Source organism: Rattus norvegicus, chromosome 5 (genome assembly GCF_021556685.1).
Source record: "Rattus norvegicus strain SHRSP/BbbUtx chromosome 5, alternate assembly SHRSP_T2T, whole genome shotgun sequence".
Lineage (NCBI taxonomy): Eukaryota > Metazoa > Chordata > Mammalia > Rodentia > Muridae > Rattus > Rattus norvegicus.
The window spans coordinates 30,207,757-30,229,700 of NC_141538.1; the positions used below are offsets into that span (position 1 = coordinate 30,207,757).

Genomic DNA, 21,944 nt, shown 5'->3' on the forward strand with positions numbered 1-21,944 from the left:
GCTTCAGATCTTTTTGTCTTAGTGATTCCCTTGTGTTTTCATTCTGTGTCTCTTAAGAATATTTTTGGTTTTTTGTTTGAGTTTTTGTTTTGTTAGAAAAAAAATTTTATATAACACTCTTACTGGCCTGTAACTCACTATGTAGACTAGGCTGGACTGGAACTCACTGAGATTGGCCTGCCTCTGCCTCCTATATGCTGAGATTAAAGGCAGCCTGGGCTGCATGGGAGCCTGTCTCAAAAGAGAGAGAGAGAGAGAGAGAGAGAGAGAGAGAGAGAGAGAGAGAGAGAGAGAGGAAAAGATCTTGAATTATACAGTCCATAACTAAACATTTAAATCGATGATTGCTTGTAATCTCAGCACAGGTGTGCTTGAGGCAGAGGATTGCAAGTTTGTAGCCAGCCGAGACTGCATCGGAAAATACTGCCTCAAAACTAAAACTGTGCCAGGCAGGAAGCTCCCTTGGCAAAGGGCTTGCCTAGAATGCCCAAAGCCCTGACTTCTCTTTTCTGCACTGAGTGTGAGTGAGTGGGGGTGTGGTGGTCTACTCCTGTAAGGATCACTGGTTCAGGGTTATATGGGCAGCTGGATGGTGAGTTTGAGGCCAGCATGGGCTACATGGAACCTATCTGAAGAAACAAAAACAACAAAACTAAGTTTTGAGTTCCTCATAAACCTTACATTTATATTTATTTATTTATTTATTTATTTATTTATTTATTTTTTATTTTTATTTTTTATTTTTTATTTTTTATTTTATTTTATTTTGTTGTTGTTGTTGTTTTGTTTTGTTTTTTGGTTTGAAGTAGGATTCAGTTCTAGACCTTAGACTGGTCTCTACCTCCTGAGTGCTAAGACCACAGTCACGTACCATCACATCCTGTTGAAGTCATTACCCCGTTAATTTTTATATTATAAGTAATTCCTATCTTAAGACACACTAGATAAAGATGAACCAGTATTGAAACTTGATTTCTTGTTGTCTCAGTAATTTGTTGAACTGTAAGAAAAAAGTTAAGGCAAAAGGATAATGCAAAATGAAAGCATGTAAGGGAAAGTGGGTTTGTTTTGTTTGCTTTTAAAGCTTCTATCCTGAGACTTAGAAGTTGGAATATTTTAGATCATTAAAAATTTTCAAGTTATAAATGTATTTATAATGTTAGTCTGTAAAAGCTACAAAATGTAAATAAAACTATTTGGTATTTGGAAACATAGTCAGGTGTTATATACAAAAAGTTTCATTTCTTGTACTCTGTCTTCTTGGTGTCTGCATTTAAAAAAATAAATGCTATTTAGTCAGTAAACATTTTAAGGTTTCTTCCTCTAAGCCTTGAGAGAAGTTTAGTAACCATGGGGTTTTTAAGTACAGTCTGGCACAGTGGCACGAATCCGTAATTCTATCCACTTAGGAGGTAGAGGGAGTTGAATTAAAGTTAGAGGCTAATCTGGGCATCTTAGTGAGACCTGGGCTCCAAACAAAAACAAAACAACAAAACTCCAAACACAAGAGCACACTTGCCAGTTTACTCATTGATTGAATTTGAGAGAAATAATATAAAATGGGTATATAAAAAAGAGTTATTTTAAATTCTTAATACGGTGACTCATAGTTTTTTATGTTCTGCTTTGTTTTAGTACTTGAAATATAAAAATATTTACGTTTGATTTTCAACATAATATTGTACAGTACAAGACATGCCTGTGATATTGCTGGTGAGATGAGTTAGCAGTTAAAAACATTGGCTGCTCTTCCAGAGGACCCAGGTTCAGTTCCCTGAACCTATATGACAGCTCATTATAATTCTAGTTCCAGAGAGGATCCAACATTCTCATACACACATACATGCAGACAAAACACCAGTGCACATAAGATAAAAAATAAATAAATCATTAAAAAAATTAAAAAAAAGAATTTTATAAGAAGTGGAATGTGCCTTAGATGAAGAAATAATTTACTTAAGTGTCTTTGATACTGGGGTTTTTCTTACATGTTGTCTCTTTTTTGTTTGTGTTTTCTTTGAGACAGGACATGGTATTAGGTCTAACCCTGGCTGCCTTGGAATTCACTGTGTAACCTAAGGCTGGCCTTAAACTCACCAGTCTCCTCCTCGCTTCAGCCTCCTGATGCTGGCACTGCAGGGATGCCCCACCACACCCAGCTTTCTCATGCTTAAGACATGCTAAAGAGTAAACAGTGTGCAGCCAGAGCCTTTGTGTTGAGCATTAACCTAGGGCCTTGCACATGCAAGTACATACATACTCTACCTCTCGAAGCTCAGAGTTTTGACTAACTTACCTTGTTTGCTTTTACTTTATCTTTTAAAGAATATTGATAACTTGATGACTGCAGAAGGAGTTGGCCTTACCACTGCCTTACGTGTTCTCTGTAATGTGGCTTGTCCACCACCTCCTGTAGAAGGTAATATAATTAATATACTTTGAAAACTTCCATACTTAAGCCTAGCTAAAATCATTTATTAAATAATTCAGAATTTTTTCGATTGGTTATTAGCATGTAAGTAATTAGTTTTTTCTTATTCTTTCCTTACCTATATAAAGGTCAACAAAAAGACCTGAAGTGGAACCTTGCTGTTATTCAGCTTTTTTCTGCTGAAGGAATGGACACCTTTATTCGGGTTCTGCAAAAGTTGAACAGTATTTTGACACAGCCTTGGAGGCTCCATGTGAACATGGGGACTACCCTGCACAGAGTTACTACCATTTCAATGGCTCGCTGCACGCTCACCCTTCTTAAAACTATGCTGACAGAGCTCCTGCGAGGCGGATCCTTTGAGTTTAAGGACATGCGAGTTCCTTCAGCACTCGTTACTTTACACATGCTCCTGTGCTCTATCCCTCTCTCAGGTCGTTTGGATAGCGATGAACAGAAAATTCAGAATGATATCATTGATATCTTATTGACTTTTACACAAGGAGTTAATGAGAAGCTCACAATCTCTGAAGAGACTCTGGCCAATAATACTTGGTCTTTAATGTTAAAGGAAGTTCTCTCTTCCATCTTGAAGGTTCCTGAAGGCTTCTTCTCTGGACTCATACTCCTTTCAGAGCTGCTGCCTCTTCCCTTGCCCATGCAGACCACGCAGGTACCACTTCCATATCACATGCATCTTGTAATGACTGCAGTAGCTCCTTAGTAAAGCCAGGGATGCTGGTCCAGTCCAAGCAAGCCTTCGTCCTCCTCCCCCAAAGACAGAGTAACTGAGTTGAGGGTGAGACGAAACTGAAACGAGTTGGAAGTGGGGTAATGTTTTAAATACCTTTTGTGAAAGTGAGTTTATCATGTTGCTGTGTATACTTGTACTTATGTTTTCCTGTTGCTGCAAATCTTTTTCCTATTCTTTACCGTGTTTTAGAATTTGCAAATTAGATCTTTCACCGATGGACTCTGCTCAACTGACTGCCAACCTGAGAACAATACTTTTTTTTAGACCTGTTGGATTCAAACAATTGTTTAATTGTAATAGTGTAATAGTGAATTATGTTTTAAGCATGCAGTAAAGGTGTTCTTTTTATGACAGTTCTTCTTGAACAGTTTTGTGACTATAATAAATATTAAAAAAGTCTATGTACACACACATTATACTTTTTTAACAGGTTATTGAGCCACATGATATATCAGTGGCACTCAACACCCGAAAATTGTGGAGCATGCACCTTCATGTTCAAGCAAAGTTGCTCCAAGAAATAGTTCGTTCTTTCTCTGGCACAACCTGCCAGCCCATTCAGCATATGTTACGGCGTATTTGTGTTCAGTTGTGTGACCTTGCCTCTCCAACTGCTCTTCTGATCATGAGAACTGTGTTGGATTTGATTGTAGAAGACTTGCAAAGGTATTTTTCTTCCACCTTAAGAAGTTTTCCTCAAGTTACTCTTGACACAGATACTCTCTTTTACATAGTTTGGAAACTAGGATTTAGTAAGCCCAGATAATAGATGGATGTGTAAATACACACGCGCACACACACATGTTAATATATGTAAATTATCTTTAAAAGGTTTTCTCATCTCTTATGTAAGTTATGTGGAAGGTCTTGATTTCAGGCCTTTATTTAAATTTCATTATAGCATAGTGCTTGCTTGTGTGCATGTACATGCTCATAGGTGTGTGCTCAGGACCTTATGTAGTTCCTTTTTTTTCCTTCTGTATGTGGATTCTGGGGTTGAACTCAGGTCCTTAGGGTTGTTGTATGAGTGCCTTTACTTCCTGAGTCACCTTCCTGCCCCAGTTTTGCGGTTTTTAAAAGGTGAAGTATAAACAACTACTAAATTATAAAATTTTACAGTGACTATAAGCTGGAAAAAATCATTATATCAAAGGAATGAGTTACATGTTTTATACTAAATTTGTGTGACTCTATGTAGAAAATGTTAAGTCATGTGTTTAAAGTCAAGAACCTTGTTTACTGAACATATTGATTTTATTTCAGCACTTCAGAAGATAAGGAAAAGCAGTATACTAGCCAAACCACCAGGTTGCTTGCTCTTCTCGATGCTCTGGCTTCACACAAAGCTTGTAAATTAGCTATTTTGCATCTAATTAATGGAACTATTAAAGGCGATGAAAAGTATGCAGAGATATTCCAGGATCTTTTAGCTTTGGTGCGATCTCCTGGGGACAGTGTTATTCGCCAGCAGTGTGTGGAATATGTCACATCCATTTTGCAGTCTCTCTGTGACCAGGTATTCATTGTTTTTATTGTCATTGTTTGTGTTGGTGTGTGCTTACTTCCTTGTTTTGATGTAACTCTTGTCTAGTAATAGTGATGGTAAGTGATGCAGCTTGCTCATGGTATCTTACTTTTGGGTTATTTAAGAACTTTGGTAAGTGGAGGAAAAGCAAACTGATTTGGTGCATGGTAGTTTGGCTTAGCTTTTGGGTCTCTGAGATTTTTTTTCTTTTGTAATATTGCCAACTTGGGTAATAGTTTTTATGCAAAGTTTTCAATACTTTTTATGGCCGATTAATATTTACTATATTACATTCCTTCACCATTACAGCATTTCAGTTTTATAACTTTGATTTTGGTCAAGTTAACATGTTGGTCTCTTGTAAGGAAGATCTCTTTGTATGGTTAGTCTTTCGTAGTCCCAACTGGCCTTGGGCTTGCTAAGTAGCCACAGCTGACCTTGAATTCCTGATAGTCCTCCTTCCATCTCCCAAGTGCTGGGGTTGCAGTGTGTGCCACCAGGCCTTCTGGATGTGGACAACGAGTCACTGCAGTGTGGTACCTGCCGACTGATGCTTGTAGATGCTCTCTAACAGCAGTGTTTTTCTCCTGCTCTCCATGTTTGTTATTGACTTGTTTTATAGTTTCCTGAGATGGGGGTTCTATTTCCATTGTTTGGAATCTTTAAAGAATATTTCCACGTAGTAATAATTTTTTTAAACAGATTTATTTATTTATTCTATAGCTGTCTTAAGACACACCAGAAGAGGGCATCAGACCTCATTACAGATGACTGTGAGCCACCATGTGGTTGCTGGGATTTGAACTCAGGACCTCTGGAAGAGCAGTCAGTGCTCTTAACGCTGAGCCATCTCTCCAGCCCCAGTAATAAATTTTTAACTTGTCAGAATGCTCGTGTCAACTAGTCATCAAGTGTGATTTTTTTTTCCCAGACACATTGTCTGTAGTGAGAGCCTGTGCTGGCGAATGAAAAGTGCAGTTTGGTTACACTGAAGACTCAGATGCTTTTGCTTGTGGCTTGTTTTCAGAAGCGGTAGATGACAACTGTGGCCCTGGTTGAAAGGTTATAATCCTACGACCTTTGACCCCTTGCTGCCCTTTTTTTTTTTTTTTTTTTTGGAGCTGGGGACCGAACCCAGGGCCTTGCGCTTCCTAGGTAAGCGCTCTACCACTGAGCTAAATCCCCAGCCCCTCTTGCTGCCCTTTTGACTCAGGTTTCACACTGCATTTTCCTTCTGATGTGAATTTGTGTTTACATGCCCCTGAAAGTCCAGGCGCTTCCGTAAATGACCGGTGGATGCTTCTTTATGTGTAGTTAGCTCCACTTGCTTAACACTAGAAAACTCGAGTTTTAAAAGTTAAAAATTAGAGGGAGACATTTATCTGGAGAGTGTGCCTAAAGTTTGTTTGCTCTGTTCATACCTTTAGTGAAGTTTTAAATTCCAATATTGATAAAGATTTCACCAAAAAAATTTAATTTTAGAAGCCTCTATAGTCTAAAAAGGAGTGTAAATCAGTGAATAATAGACTCATTTAAAGTATTTTTACAAACTCATTTTAAAATTGAAACCATGCCAAGCTCAGTTCCTTATAAAGGCCATTCTTTTTCTTTTACTGTAAAGTATAAATATGCTAATGAGTTTCATAAACACATATAATGTGTTTTGATCAAATCCACCCACCTGTTCACCCCAGTTCTGTCTGTCTCTACCACTATTATCTCGCAATTTTGTGTGTACCCCCCATCCCGTTGAGTTACTTAGTGCCCCAGCATAAACATGAATGTAGGGCCATCTCGCACATTGGGGCTACATCCCTGAAGGAAACCGTCTGTCCCAGCAGATGACGACATCTTCCTATGTACTGCACTGTGCTCAGCCCTTCTCTGCTCCTCGTCCGCCCACACCCTCACCTGCACTCGTGCCCTTACCTGCACGAGTCTTTGTTCCGTCTTCACATCTCATGAGTAGTATGCTGCCTAGTCTTCTTCCTCGAAACCTCGTTCCCTTACATAGGCCCCTTTTAGTTCCATGCTCTGTACCACATTCACCCCACACTGATGACCTGACAATGAGGAGCCAGGGTCCACAGGGGAGCATAGTGGTGGCATGTGTCTTTCTAAGTCCGATGCTCAAAAGTAGCTGATGATGCCTTTATATATGTATGTTGTTAGACCGGCATGACTCTTCTGTCCTTGTCAAAGGCAATGCTAAACTCTCCCTTTTATGCAAATGGAAGATAAATTTTAAAAGATTTAAGATAAGAAATAGTGTAAAGGAAAATACTGTGTCTAGTTCCTTAGATATACATTCTCACAATAATTTATTATAAAAGAAGGTATGTTCTTTATGTCTGAATCTACGTTTGGGATGGGATCATAACAATAATTTAAAATTTTTATTTACTCGTATGCTTGTTTTGTCTGAGTGCTTGTCTCTGCACCACATGCCTGCCTGCCTGCCTGCCTGCCTGTAGAGGCCAGAAGAGGGCATCAGATCTCCTGGGCCTGGAGCTTCATGTGGTTGTGACTCACCATGTGAATGCTAGTTAATTGTGCCCTGGTCCTCTGGAAGAACAACCAGTGCTTGTAACTGCTGAGCCCTCTCCAGTCCCCACACATTTTAATGAGATTGTTACTAAGTATCAGTTGGTTGGTGTGTTGAGAAGTAACAGTGGATGGTGACACTCATTTGGGAATGTCTCTCTGTGCCCTCAGGACATCGCACTCATCTTGCCGAGCCCTTCTGAAGGTCCCGGCTCTGAGCTGGAGCAGCTTTCCAACTCCCTCCCGAGTAAAGAGCTGATGGCTGCCATCTGTGACTGTCTGCTGGCCACACTAGCCAACTCCGAAAGCACTTACAACTGTCTGCTGACGTGTGTGCGCACAATGATGTTTCTTGCAGAGCATGATTATGGGTTGTTTCACTTAAAAAGGTAGGCCCTGCAGAATTTAATGTACTCTGTGTGCATCACCCCTCATTTAGTTCATTCCTACTTAATATGGAAGGTTCCAAGTATGAATTCTTTCAGAGGGGAAATTTTGTTTGTGGCTGAGTCTTATTGGCAGTTACTTTGAGGTTTTTGATCAGCATGGTTATAAGTCTACATAAGGATTTCCGTGTGTACCTGCAAACATTTCTTTTGGCTAGGTATCTCAGAGTGGAATACTGGGCTATGTGATAGGTGACTGTTTAATGGATCAAAAGCTGCCATAGTGTTTCCCAAAGTGTATCTTTCTTCTATTCGATTTCCATCACCAGTGCATTAGAGTCCCAGTGACTCCTTAGCTTCATTGGAACCTCGTATCCTCAGGTTGTTTTGTTTGTTTTATTGCCATGGAGCCTTCCTCTGTCTCTCGGGTTGGCCTCAGACTCCTGGGCTTTCAGTTCTCCAGTCTCAGCCTCCAGAGTAGTTAGGATGAGAGACTTGCCACCATGTCCTGGGTTTGCCAGCTTTTTTTTTCCTAAAAGACGTTCTAATAGATGTCTGTGTAATAGATCTAATATTAGCTGAAGGTTTTTTGTTATTGTTGTTTTGGGTTGTTTGTTTGAGAAAGGGCCTTGTTTAATAGTCCAGGATGGCCTGGAACTTGTGATTCCCCAGCCTCTGGAATGCCAGGATTATAGCTGTGAACCAAATGCTCAATATAGACTCTAGTTTTTGTTAGTATTTATAAACCTAACTCATTTGCTCAAGGTTGTTTTTAGTCCCTAGTAGTTGGGCTGATCTAGTTTTGAGCCTCTTATTTTTTATTATCTTTTTCTTTAGGTCTGGTTTTGTTCCTATTTGTCATGCCTTTCTATCTGACTGTGTTAAAAAGTTCTCAAAATAGGAGGCTGGTCTTTCTTCCCTTTATGTTGTTTTACATGCCTGTGTGCTTATCCAGTGGCATCTCACAGCCTGACCTATTTATTAGTAACTGGGAACACTGCTTGCTTAGTATTAACATCATACTTATTTTCATTTGTCTGGCTATGTTGTAGCTTAAAAGACAGTTGAATATTGAAATGGTTTGCCCTTGAAATTCTGTTGAAACTAAGAACCATGTAAGTGTATAGACTAATTATGATCAGGATTTTAGACACACACCAAGGGGGTTTATTATGCTCACGTCTTTGTGTTGAAGTTGGCAAACTGGACTATAGTCTGAGCTGAGTTTTCTGTAGTTACTACAAATAAGGTGTTGCTGGGAGATCATGTAAGCATGTCCAGCACCACTTCCTCACCATGCCAATCTGCAGTGGTTAATATGTGAGTCGTGGCTAGCCCACAAATCCTAAATATTTACCCTTTGGTTATTAAGCAGATGGACCTCTGTTGAGGCCCTTGATTTCCTTTGTTGTTCTTTGTAATGCTTAAGTCAGCTTTCCCAGGTTGGTCTCTGAGATAGTGCTGGCCCTCTTATGTTAGGGAGAACTTTACAGCATGAAAAGAAATTTAAATAGGGAACTCATAAGGGTGTAAAGACGCTTCTGTGGTGGTCCAAAATTGGTGGTTTTGAAAGTTTATTATTTGAGGGAAGTTTTTTAGTAAATGCTATGCAAGGCATACATATCTGTAATCATAGCAACTGGAAAACTGAGGCAGGAGGATTATGAATTTGAGGTTAACCTGCCCTGTATAGTGAGAGCTTGCCTTACTCCACCACTTGCCCACCCAAAAAAAGAAAAAGGAAAAAAATGATGTAATTGAAGATTGAAATGAAGAGATTATTTATTTTATTTTTTTGGTTAAATTTGTTAACAGAGACACCTAAGTGTGTCTTTATATTTTTTAAAATGGTAAAATAAATTTTCTGAACTTAGTTATTTCTCATATTTAACATTTTGATGTATCATTTCTTTTATGTTTTTTTTTTTTTTTTTTTTTTGTCTTGTCTTGGTTCCTTTTGAGACAGAACCTCATTTTGAAGTCCTGGTTGGCCTAGCATGGTGGTTCTCAACTTATGGGTCTCAACCTTTTAGGGTTGAACAACACTTTCACCAGGGTCACATACCAGATATTCTACATTACTATTACAAAATCTCAGTTGCAAAGGAGCAACGAAATAATTTAATGGTTGGTGGTCACCATAAGGTAAAGAACTGTGTTAGAGGGTTGCAGCATGATGAAGGTTGAGATCACTGGCTTAGAGCTTTCCTCGTTTCTGCCCTCTAAGAAGTGGGAATACAGAGTGCAACACCATGCCTGCCTTTATTCCTTACAGTCCTTAATGTTCCTGCTGTTGCCTTTAATTTCAGTTCTTTAAGGAAGAACAGTAGTGCTCTGCATAGCTTGCTGAAGCGAGTGGTCAGCACATTCAGTAAGGACACTGGCGAGCTTACGTCAGCGTCTCTGGACTTCATGAGACAGATCCTCAACTCTGATGCAATGGTAAGTGCACATTTATTATTTTTATTTGATTTCTTTAAAATGTTACAGATTACTTCTGTCCTTTTGGAATGCTTAATTGAATACTTCGATGATTTTGATGGTGTGTGGTGTATCACCGATCTCAGATGTTGTTCGTGGTGATTTTGTGTGTGTGTGTGTGTGTGTGTGTGTGTGTGTGTGTGTGTGTGCGTGTGTTTAATTTTGTGTGTACGTTGCTGGGGATTGAGCTCAGGTAGGACCTAGCACATCCTAGGCAAGTGTTCTACACTGAACTACATCCCCAATCCTTTTTCCCTTTTGTAGCTTGATGTCATTGAACTGTCTGTGCTGTCCATGAACTTGCCATGTAGCCCAGTCTGCCTTAAACTTGCTATCTTCTTGTCTCTGCCCCCTCGTAGCTTTGATTATAAGTGTTGCCATTACACTTGGCTTATATTATACAACTTAATACATAAAACGTTTGACAGATGAAATTTATGATGACTTCACACACAAGTTTAATAAAACATGTATTTTCCTGAAACCACATAGGAGTTTAGTTTGTAAAAACCTTAAGAATTGTTACTATTTATCATCATATTGAATATTTGATCCTCTACCCACCCCTTCCTCATGAGACAGGGTTTCTCTGTGTAGATCTGGCTGTCCTGGAACTCATTCTTTAGACCAGGCTGGCCTTGAACTCACAGAGCTCCACCTGCTTCTGCCTCCCATGTGCTTGGATTAAAGGTGTGCATTACCACCACTCAGCTATTGGCCCTCCGTTTTCTAAGACTACTTTTAATTAGAAGCAAATGGGTTAAAATGTAAGTATTGCATTTTGTTTAAAACTTTCTTGGGTCTGAGAATGTAGCTCAGTGGTGAAGCACTTGCCACATATGTACAGATCCCTGGATTTGATCCCCACTGCAGATACCCAACAAATAAGCAAACGATGGTCAGGTTGGGTTCTTAGAGATGTATAAATCTCTCAATTTATAAACTGTACCTCTAGAAGATATCCATCCGAGTGGAGCCTTGACTCCTTCAGTACAGTTTGAACCTGGTTATCTCTTTCCCTAACAACACCATTCAGCATACAGCAGTAGAAATATAGACTCAGTGGTTTGTGAGTTTCTCGTTAAAGCCCTTACTTCCTCAGCCTGGTGTTCTCTGAAAAGAGCAAGTGCTCCAGCAGGCTCATTGTAGGATGAGAGTGATTTGTTAAGAACACTCTTCCATTTGATAACCCAGTTTGGTGGCACATGCTTGTCATCCTAGCCATTTGGGAAATGGAGGAGGAGGACCAGTTAGTTCCAGGCCAAGAGTGAGTTTGAGGCCAATCTGGGCTACATGAAGACTTATTTAAAAAAAAAAAAAAAAAAGAAGAAACGGAGGAAGAAGAGGAGAATTAAAAATGTTCATTTAGCTTTTGACATTTGAGTATGTATAGGACAAGTGTGATAAATTCCAAATTTTAAATGTTTGTGCCAGTTAAACATACTAAATTTTGGGGGTTGGAGAGATGGCTCAGTGGTTAAGAGTGCATACTACCATTGCAGAGGGCCTGGTTCCCAGCACCCACATAGGCAGCTTAGAACTGTTTTGACTCCAACTTTAGGGGCTCTGACACCCTCTTCTGGTCCTCATGGTGTACCTAAACATAGGAAAATAGCACAAAAGTACTGAGCCCTGCATCAGGATTGCTAGTAACACTTTTTTCTGTTGGGATGTTATTCCTGAATGAGCATAATTCATTTTGAGTCATCTAAAACAAGAAATGTCAGACTTGCAACTACTCTTTGGCATGTACATAACTATCTGACATGTATCTTTTTTTGTGTATGCTAATTGATATAATTTTAAAGTAGAAAACACTTGTTCTTCTGTCTGGCAGGTCTTAGATATGATAGTTGCTGTTCTCACTGCCTGTTTTGTCTTCAGAGATGTCATTCGGGTTCCTTCATTTCCTTGTTCTTGTAGGCATCTTCTTGCCTCTCCAACATATATATCAGTTTTCTGTCCTACCATGTGCAAGTGTTTGGCCTTAAATATATACTTTTTGAGAAATATATGTCAGTAATTTAAATATGTGTTTACCTGTTTTTTTTTTTTTTATTAATCTACCTAAAACATTTTCACTTTCAGTAAACTAAGTCCTTTTTAGAACTAGCCATTTGTTGAGGTGTAAAAATTATAGCCTTGAGGGGACCATTATAGCAATAGCTGACATCAGTGGATAAATTTAGAAGCATCTTTGTGGGTTTCTCTGTTCTCACATTTAACTTGTGTGACATTCACAGGGCTGTTGTGGAGACGACAGTGGTCTCATGGAGGTAGAGAGCGCTCACCCACCCCGGACGATGAGTATTAACGCTGCAGAGCTAAAACAGCTCCTACAGAGCAAAGAAGAGAGTCCAGAGAGTCTGTTTCTTGAACTAGAGAAGCTCGTTTTGGTAAAAAGAAAACTAGAAAAAATAGTAAAGAATCAGCATGCCTTCTCAGTGTGACACATCCCACCTTTCCACGGCAACCTTGGGAACTAAGAGAACCCTTCCCCGGGTGACTCTTTGGGTTACTATCTGGAGGGCACTTCTCCCCGGGTCATGGATCTCATGGGTAAACAGGAAATCTTGTGTGAGTTGTTTATTTGTGAATGCAGGACACCTCTGCTGCCATCGATTACACTAAGATGATAAATGGTTTTGATGCTTGTTTGATTTTGACGTTTCTTGTTAAATCGATGACGCCTGGACGGTGCTCAGATGCTCAGTGTGTAGTCTGCCTTTTCTGCTACTGTCAGGAGACAGGGCTTAGGTGTGCAGGGTTTCTTTGCTGGGCACCGTCTCATCGCTTATGTTTGTGTCTAGGAACACTCAAAAGAGGATGACAGTCTGGAGTCCCTGCTGGATAACGTAATTGGGCTGAAGCAGATGCTGGAGTCTTCAGGTGACCCTTTGCCTCTCAGTGACCAGGATGTAGAGCCAGTCCTGTCAGCTCCAGAGTCTCTCCAGAATCTATTCAACAACAGGTAAAATAACCAGGATTTGAGTTAAGTAGAGGGTATTTAAATAACGGCTACTAGAGTCTAGATTGGGTCAACAAAGTTTCTTGTTTTTAAAGAATGAGGTAGTAAAAATTCCAAAGTCTACAGACTATCCACAGCCTCTTTTATATTTTATATTTTTTTGTTTGTTTACTTTGCTTTTTAGGAAAAACTTTAAAAATACACATCGATGCCTGGCATATAGACTGAATAAAAACAGGCTGGCAGAAGAGGGTTGACTGACCCAAGCTTTGAGAGCATAGAACTTCCTTTTTGTGACTGCTCCTGCTCCTTTGACATAGGACCTCATGTAGATTAGGCTGGTTTAGAACGTGGGATTCTCCTGCCTTTGCCTTCTGACTACTAGAAGGATAGGGGTGAACCATGGTACTCAACTGAGGGGATCTGTCTCTTGACTTTTAGGGTATTATAGCTGTACTGACCATCTAACATGACACAATTAGTTTCTGTATTCAGAACATTTAAATATTAGCAGTTTCTGTTCAGATTGGTACAGTGCTACCAACTGCATTTTTGGAAATAATTCCAGGCTCTATTTGATTTACAGAGATCCCCAAGCCTGTTTGTTAGAGTTGAATTTTTTTTAAATTTTATTTATTTTCTTATACAATACATTCTCATGGCAGCTTCTTTTCCCTCCACTCCTCCTAGCTCCTTTCCAACCTCCCCTCTTCCCAGATTGACAACAATCCCCTGTCCCGCTAGAAAAGAGCAGGCCTCCCAGGGACATTAGCCAGATATGCTACAACAATATACATAAGTCCAGGCACAAACTCTCACTTCAAAGCTGAGTGAGGCAACCAGTAGGAGGAAAGGGTTCCAAAAGCAGTCAAAAGAGTCAGAAACACCCCACTCCTACTCTCAGGACCCCCCCCCTCTACCCCCCCCCCCACCCCACACACACAAATAACAAGCCAGCATAACATGTTTGTACAGGACCTAGGCCAGACCCACGGAGGCTCTTCTGTGGTTGCTGCTTCAGTCCCTGTGAGCCCCCATGATCCCTGCTTAGTTGATTTGGAGGGGCTCTGCAGACTATGCTTTTCTGGTTTCCTCTATCTCTCTGACTCCTACAGTTTCTCTCCCCCCTCTTCCTTGGGGTTCTCTGAGCCCCAAGGGGATGGACCCAATGGAAACCTCCAGCCTGGGCATTCATTCTTTCCACCCAGTGTCTGACTATGGTCTTGGTATCCGCTCCCACTCTCTGAAGACTAGACCAAGCACTGATCTGTGGGGGTAGCAGACCATCATTAGGAATCATTTCATCGGTCTCCCCACAGCCCCACCAGGTTTAGTTTTTGAATCTTTGGTTTTTAAGGATACCTGATTCTTGAACTTGATTCTTTTTGAACGATTAAGGGCTAATCCTATTAATACTCTGGAGGATAATAATTTTAATTGTTTTACTTAGATAAGCCAAAATACTTTATTTTGGGATTCTGCTTTTGACCAAATAACTTTTCCATATTCTAGGACTGCGTATGTGTTGGCTGATGTCATGGATGATCAGTTGAAATCTATGTGGTTTACTCCATTTCAGGCTGAAGAGATCGATACAGATCTGGATTTGGTATAAAATAATTTTATTACTAACTTTTAGGAAAAGTTGATATTTCTGTTGACCTCTTTGTGTGTTGATAACATTGTAATAGTTTATATAATGTACACTTAAGGTCCATTTAAGGACAGTTTCATGTTATCCCTAAGACAGTCGCCCACTGTCCTACATTTTATTGGAATGTAGAACTCATCATTTTTATGCTATTCATTTTACGTTGGTCTAGGTAGTGATTTGTATTTTGAGATTATGATGAGGGAAATCATGACATTCTTGCATATGTCCTCTGGAGCACATGGTTTCTTTATGCTGCTGGAGCACAGAATGGCATATCTGACAAGACTGTTGGTCTGCGTTGTGTTCCAGGAGAGGAATGCTGTGGCCTCTGCCCTGGGAATGTAGTTGGTATTGAGGATAGTGCTGTGAAGGCCCGGGCATCAGTGTACATGCAGGCTGTTGTGTGCTCCTCAGAGCAGCACTGCTGCGGCTGATGTTAGCCACGCTGTACTGTACCCGTGCATTCATTACCTTTTCCTTTATCCAAGGAATCTATTAGGTGTTATATTCCCTTGTCCAAAGGATTCTAGTGCTCATCAGGAGTACTGGAACGGAAGGGATGGGCTCCTTTGTATTTAAGATGTGTTTAGTGTATTGAGAGCTGCTTTTCCTTTAAGGAAAACACACACACACACACACACACACACACACACACACACACACACACACACACAGTGTAGCTAACATTGCATTGAGGATTGGGTTTCCTATAAATGTTTTAGTGATTCGTACAGCTGTGCCGTCCAGTAAGCACTGTACAGAGATGGAAATGCTCTTTGCTTTCCTTCTTTGGTGCAGTAGCAGTGGCTTCATGTGACTCCTGGGAAATTAAAATGTAGGTGGTGTGACTGAAACACTGAATTTGGTTAGGCATGGTGACCTATACCTGTAATCTCAGTCCTAAGAAGGCAGAGGCAGGAGAATATCTGTGAACTCAAGGCCAGTCTGATCTACATAGTGTGTTCCAAGCATGCCTGGGCAGTATATGGTAAGAACCTCTCTCTAACAGTAAGCACTGAATTCTATTGTAGCTGAGTCTTAACTAATGTAACTTTAAGTACGCACACATGGGAGTTGGAGAGCTGGCTCAACAGCTGAGCACCTGATGCTCTTGTACAGGACTTTAGTCCTAGCATTTACACAGCAGCTCACAAGTACTGGTGACTCCAGTTGTTGGGAATCGATGCCCTCTTCCGACCTCTGTGGGTTCCAGGCACGTAATACATACCTCACATGTAGTGTGAGAAGTTGTTCAAGTTCAGGGGTGGCTCACACTTGAAATTCCAGCACTAAAGTGACAAAATTGCTACAAATTTGAAGCCAGTGTGAACCACAAAGTCCTTTCTAGGCTATACTGAGCTACAGACAAAGACCTTGACAAGAATAAAAACGAAACAGGAGAAAACCCAAGCTTTCCTTTTGCACGGAGTATGAGGGTTCTTCAAGACAGGGTCTCTGTGTGGACCAGGCTGGCCAGAGATCTACCTGCCTCTACCTTCTGAGTGCTGGGGCTAAAGGTGTGCACCACCACCGCTCTGCTAAACTTTCTTTTTTAAACTTAAATAGGACTCTCTCACAGTGATAACTGTGACCATGGTTTAGAGAAAATTTAGACCTTGTAAGTAGCTTTAATTCTTGTTTCTCAGACATTAAGCATATATTAGAATGTCCTGAAGTGCATCAAGCTTTGGGAGTGTGCAGCACATAACCCTTTTCTAATGAATGTGGGCAACACTGCAAGGTGGCCATTGCATTGTCTCCAAAGTATGGAAATGTTCTTTGGGTATTCTGTCATCTGTATAGTATTTGTCCTGTGTTCCCTGTCACATGGCTGCTTTTTAGATTCCAGACCTGCAGCTTTGAGGAAGAATGCCGCAGAACAATTAGATGAATTTCTAGGGCCTTCTGTCTGCAGCTTTGAGGAAGAATGCCGCAGAACAATTAGATGAATTTCTAGGCCTTCTGTCTGCAGCTTTGAGGAAGAATGCCGCAGAACAATTAGATGAATTTCTAGGGCTTTCTGTCTGCAGCTTTGAGGAAGAATGCCGCAGAACAATTAGATGAATTTCTAGGCCTTCTGTCTGCAGCTTTGAGGAAGAATGCCGCAGAACAATTAGATGAATTTCTAGGGCCTTCTGTCTGCAGCTTTGAGGAAGAATGCCGCAGAACAATTAGATGAATTTCTAGGCCTTCTGTCTGCAGCTTTGAGGAAGAATGCCGCAGAACAATTAGATGAATTTCTAGGGCTTCTGTCTGCAGCTTTGAGGAAGAATGCCGCAGAACAATTAGATGAATTTCTAGGCCTTCTGTCTGCAGCTTTGAGGAAGAATGCCGCAGAACAATTAGATGAATTTCTAGGCCTTCTGTTTTTGTTGATACCGATGATGCTATTTCCTGAGCAGACAGAGGCAGATTTCTAACCCGCTCACCGTGAGAGTGAGTTAGAATCGTAGGTAATGGCAGGTTCTGTAGTGAGAGTTACACACACTCTATTGTTTTCTCTTCTGCTTTTGTCACTGCAGGTAAAGGTTGACTTAATTGAGCTCTCGGAAAAGTGCTGCAGTGACTTTGACCTGCACTCGGAATTGGAGCGCTCCTTTTTGTCAGAACCGTCATCTCCAGGAAGAGCCAAGACCACGAAGGGGTTTAAACTAGGGAAGCATAAGCACGAGACGTTCATAACTTCAAGGTGAGATTCATAATACCGATGACCTTATTTCACCATACACATGTGACTGTAAACCCCTCCTCCCTTTTGAGACAGGAGTCCCTCTATTATGTAGCTCTGGCTATCTTGGAACTTACTATTTAGACCAGGCTCACCTCGAGCTCACAGAAATCTGCCTGCCTCTGCCTCCCAAAATCTGAGATTAAAAGTGTGTGCCATCTTGACTGGCATAAGTGCAATAAGAAGGTTTAAAGTGAGTAATTTCAGGAAGTGACTGGTGTATGCTACTGTTCTTTTATTGCTGCTGTTGCTGGAGGTTGAACCCAGGGCACTTGTAAGTCTTTGTGCTGTTCTTTCATTGATCAAGAAAGAGACTGGTTTGTTTAAAAATTATTGTTAGTCTTGCTGGGTGGTGGTTGTGTATGCCTTTAATCCCAGCACTCAGGAGGGAAAAGCAGGTGGATCTCTTGAGTTCAAAGCCTTCATGGTCTACAGAGTGAGTTCCAGGACAGCTAGGGCTACACAGACAAACCCTGTCTCAAAACAACATCAACAGAAATATTGTTTGTCTTATCAATAAGCAAGCGTATGATTTTTAGCTAGTTTGTTATATTATCACATAAAGTAATATTACTGGAACTGTTCCTATAATGGAATGCCAAACAGTGAACTTCCATTTTTATTATTATATTTTCATTGGAAATCTGAAAAAGAAAATGTTCCTCATAGAGTGCTTTTGTCTTAACAGTGGAAAATCTGAATACATTGAACCCGCCAAACGAGCTCACGTTGTGCCCCCACCAAGAGGCCGGGGCCGGGGAGGATTTGGCCAGGGCATCCGGCCGCATGATATTTTCCGTCAGAGAAAGCAGAACACGAGTAGGCCACCGTCTATGCATGTGGATGACTTTGTTGCAGCCGAAAGTAAAGAAGTGGTTCCTCAAGATGGAATACCTCCACCCAAACGGCCGCTCAAGGCCGCTCAGAAGATCTCCTCCCGCGGTGGATTTTCAGGCAACCGAGGAGGGCGGGGTGCTTTTCACAGTCAGAACAGGTTTTTCACACCGCCTGCTTCGAAAGGTAACTGCCTACCTGTGCTTTCTAGTGGGCTGCAGTGACGGAGTAGTAAACACAGGACAGATAGAATGGGCTCAGAGACTTCTCTCTCCCTACGCTTGAGCTCCCTTTGATGTGTTGTACATTTTGTTAGGGTGTTTTCTTCCTCCCTCCCTCCCTCCCTCCCTCCCTCCCTTCCTCCCTCCCTCCCTCCCTCCCTTCCTCCCTCCCTCCCTCCCTCCCTCCCTCCCTCCCTCCCTCCCTCCCTCCCTCCCTTCCTCCCTCCCTCCCTCCCTCCCTCCCTCCCTCCCTTCCTCCCTCCCTCCCTCCCTCCCTCCCTCCCTCCCTCCCTCCCTCCCTTCCTCCCTCCCTCCCTCCCTCCCTTCCTCCCTCCCTCCCTTCCTCCCTCCCTCCCTCCCTCCCTTCCTCCCTTCCTCCCTCCCTCCCTCCCTCCCTCCCTCCCTCCCTCCCTCCCTCCCTTCCTCCCTCCCTCCCTCCCTCCCTCCCTCCCTCCCTCCCTCCCTCCCTCCCTCCCTCCCTCCCTCCCTTCCTCCCTCCCTCCCTTAAAGATTTATTTTATGTATGTGAGTAACTGTCACTGTTTTCAGACACACCAGAAGAGGGCATCAGATCCCATTACTTATGACTATAAGCCACCATGTGGGTGCTGGGAATTGAACTCAGGACCTCTGGAAGAGCAGTCAGTGCTCGTAACTGCTGAGCCATGTCTCCAGGTCCTTTCTTTCTTAACTATTTTCCTTTTTACACAGAGGGGGGAATAGTATTTTTGAGGCAGTGTCTCACAGTGTGGTCTGAATCTCACTATGTAGATCAGGTTCCAACTGCCTCTGCCTCCTGAGTCCTAGAATTAAAGATGTGTACTACCATACCAACTTGAAGAAAATTTTAATATATTTTATTTGTGTGGGTATTTTGCTTGTATGTGTGTCTGTACACTACATGTGTGCCTATTGCCCAGTGAGGCCAGAAGAGGGCATTGGATCTCTGAAGCTGGAATTAAAACGGGTGTGAACCACCATGTAGGTGCTGGGAATTGAACCCTGTCCTCCAGAAGAGCAGCCCAAGCCATCTCTCTAGCTCTCACAATGAAAATTTTATGTATCCCTCCTGAGTAACACACATATAGCATTTTCACAATCACTCCTCTCAACACTTTATTATTGCTCTCTCTATATATTTTTATCTTTTCTGTTTTCCATTCATGAGTAGTGTGTATGGGTATATATGTGCAGATGAGGGTAAAGGTATATATGGCTGCTAGAGATCTGTTGATATGATTGTTTGCCTCAAATGTTCTCCACCTTATATACTCATACAGAACCTTTCACTTGCCCCCAGGCATGTTGATTCAACTAGACTAGCTAGCTGCCATGGAACAGGGATCCCCTGTCACTGCCTCTCACAATGACGGTATTACAAGTGGGCCACCTATGCTTGCCCAATGTTTGTTTCTGTGTGGGTTAATGGGTCCAGAGTCAGTTCCTCATGCTTTTGTAGCTTGTTCTTTTCCCTTCTGTGCTGTCTCCATTGCTCTCTACATTGTCCTTCAGAGGCAGGCTGTTGCTGTGTAGTTCAGGCTAGCCTAGAACTCATAACTCTTCCAGGGCTGACCTTGCCACGTGCTGGACATGTACCGTTGTTCATGGTTTTTATTGTTCTCTTCTGTTTTAAATCCATGTTTATTTGTGTATGTGTCTATACACATGCACATATATGTATGCGCGTGCTTACAGAGTCGAGACTAGGCAGGCACTGAATCCCTTAGAACTGCAGTTAAGGACATTTGTAAGCTGCCTAACATGGGTGCTGGTATTATAAGTCTGGTCCTCATGATTGAACAGTAAGTGCTTTTTAACTACTGAGTAATCTCTCTATCCCCTATTTTCTTTTAAATGTATTAATTTGTTTTAAATTGTTTGAAGAGTTTAGACACGATACTTACAGATATTGCTCCTTTGTTTTTATACAAAGTGTTGCTATATAACAAGATTCATCCCGAACTTGTCATCCTCCTGCTTCAGCAAGTAGTGGCATTACAGGCTTATGTCCCTACACTGGTTTCAGAGATAATCAGCCCCTCCCCCAATCCCTATCATCTTCTTCCCTTACCTCTCTACTCTCTTTCACACACACTATTTTATTTGAGGCTGGGTTTTATGTATCCCTTATGTATTGTATGTACTGAGTCAGGCTTCAAATTCACTATGTAGTCAAGAAAATGTTGTCGTCTTTACCTCATGAGTGCTGGGGTGACCACAGGCATGTGTCATCACAACTCAGCCAGAAATGCCTCTTCACTAGTAACCCGCTGATGTGTTTTCATACCTGTTGAGTTAGGAAGGTGAGTGATGGGGACTCAGTTTGCATTAATAGAATCGTGTACACAGAAGGGCATCAGGAAGTGTGCTCAGGACTTCATCTAGTACTCTTGCATTATTAGCCCCATGCTGTCAGTGTCTGAGAACTCACTTTTACAGAGGAGAAAGTAGGTGGCAGAATAGTGTTTGAGGCAAGACGGTCTGGTGCTGTAGTCGTCCTGCTCAGTGTGCAGATGCTTAGCGTCTCTTGTATCACCCTTGAAGGTTAACAAGAGCCTGTCAGATTCCCATTGGTCGAGCTAGATAGTGGGCTGTGATGTGAGTAACCTGAACCTCCGCTCTCGGGAGTTAGAAGGTGGGAAGACTGCAGGTTTGAGGTTGGTCTGACTATTACATGGCGAGACCCTTACACAAAAACCTCCCACACAGGGGAGGCAATCCAGGTGTGAGATCGGTTTTGATAGTGTCCTTTGTGTTTAGGAAACTACAGTCGTCGGGAAGGAACAAGAGGCTCCAGTTGGAGTGCTCAGAATACTCCGAGAGGAAATTATAACGAAAGCCGAGGGGGCCAGAGCAACTTCAACAGGGGCCCTCTTCCGCCATTACGGCCACTTAGCTCCACAGGTACATGTTCCTCCCCACTGTTTCTGATGAGAAACCCCTTCCTTTCAAGTTGTGAAGCTCATTCCCTTTTGTTTTGGGAGAGACTTATTTAAAGTTAGGTATATCAGGGAATGAAACTTAATTGCTAGTGTAATCTGAGTGTTTTATCTGCATGTACATCAGAGCTCATTACAGATGGTGTGAGCCACCATGTGGTTGCTGGGAATTGAACTCAGGACCTCTGGAAGAGCAGTCAGTGCTCTTAACCGCTGAGCCATCTCTCCAGCTCCGCTAGTGTAATCTGAAATGTCTCATGATGACGGGCCATATTTAAAAAACAAATTAGTTGCTATGGTGCCTTTTGAACTGCAAAGTATTTTGATACCAAAAGTGGATACTGTTCTATGTACAATATTGATTCTTGTTAGATGTAGCTTTGGCTTTAAATGGGCATTCTAAAAATGAGTTCTCTTTTTAAAAAAGTGTGTGTGTGGGGGGGGGGTGGAGGAAGGATGGAAGACTCTAGATTCCCTAG

At 41.7% G+C, this 21,944-nt stretch overlaps 1 protein-coding gene and 1 pseudogene across 2 annotated transcripts in view; one reads left to right on the forward strand and one right to left on the reverse strand.

Moving 5' to 3' along the window:
• Virma (vir like m6A methyltransferase associated) overlaps positions 1-21,944 on the forward strand; it is a 67,589-nt gene that overhangs the window by 41,276 nt on the left and 4,369 nt on the right. For both annotated transcript variants that reach the window (NM_001107915.2, NM_001436762.1), the window contains 12 exon segments: positions 2,326-2,419; positions 2,560-3,104; positions 3,616-3,851; positions 4,449-4,701; positions 7,426-7,643; positions 9,950-10,082; positions 12,365-12,517; positions 12,932-13,092; positions 14,602-14,698; positions 17,266-17,432; positions 18,160-18,491; positions 21,287-21,430. In NM_001107915.2, the coding sequence (NP_001101385.1) occupies positions 2,326-2,419; positions 2,560-3,104; positions 3,616-3,851; positions 4,449-4,701; positions 7,426-7,643; positions 9,950-10,082; positions 12,365-12,517; positions 12,932-13,092; positions 14,602-14,698; positions 17,266-17,432; positions 18,160-18,491; positions 21,287-21,430 (2,533 nt within the window).
• LOC120103356 (U6atac minor spliceosomal RNA) lies at positions 6,843-6,942 on the reverse strand (annotated as a pseudogene).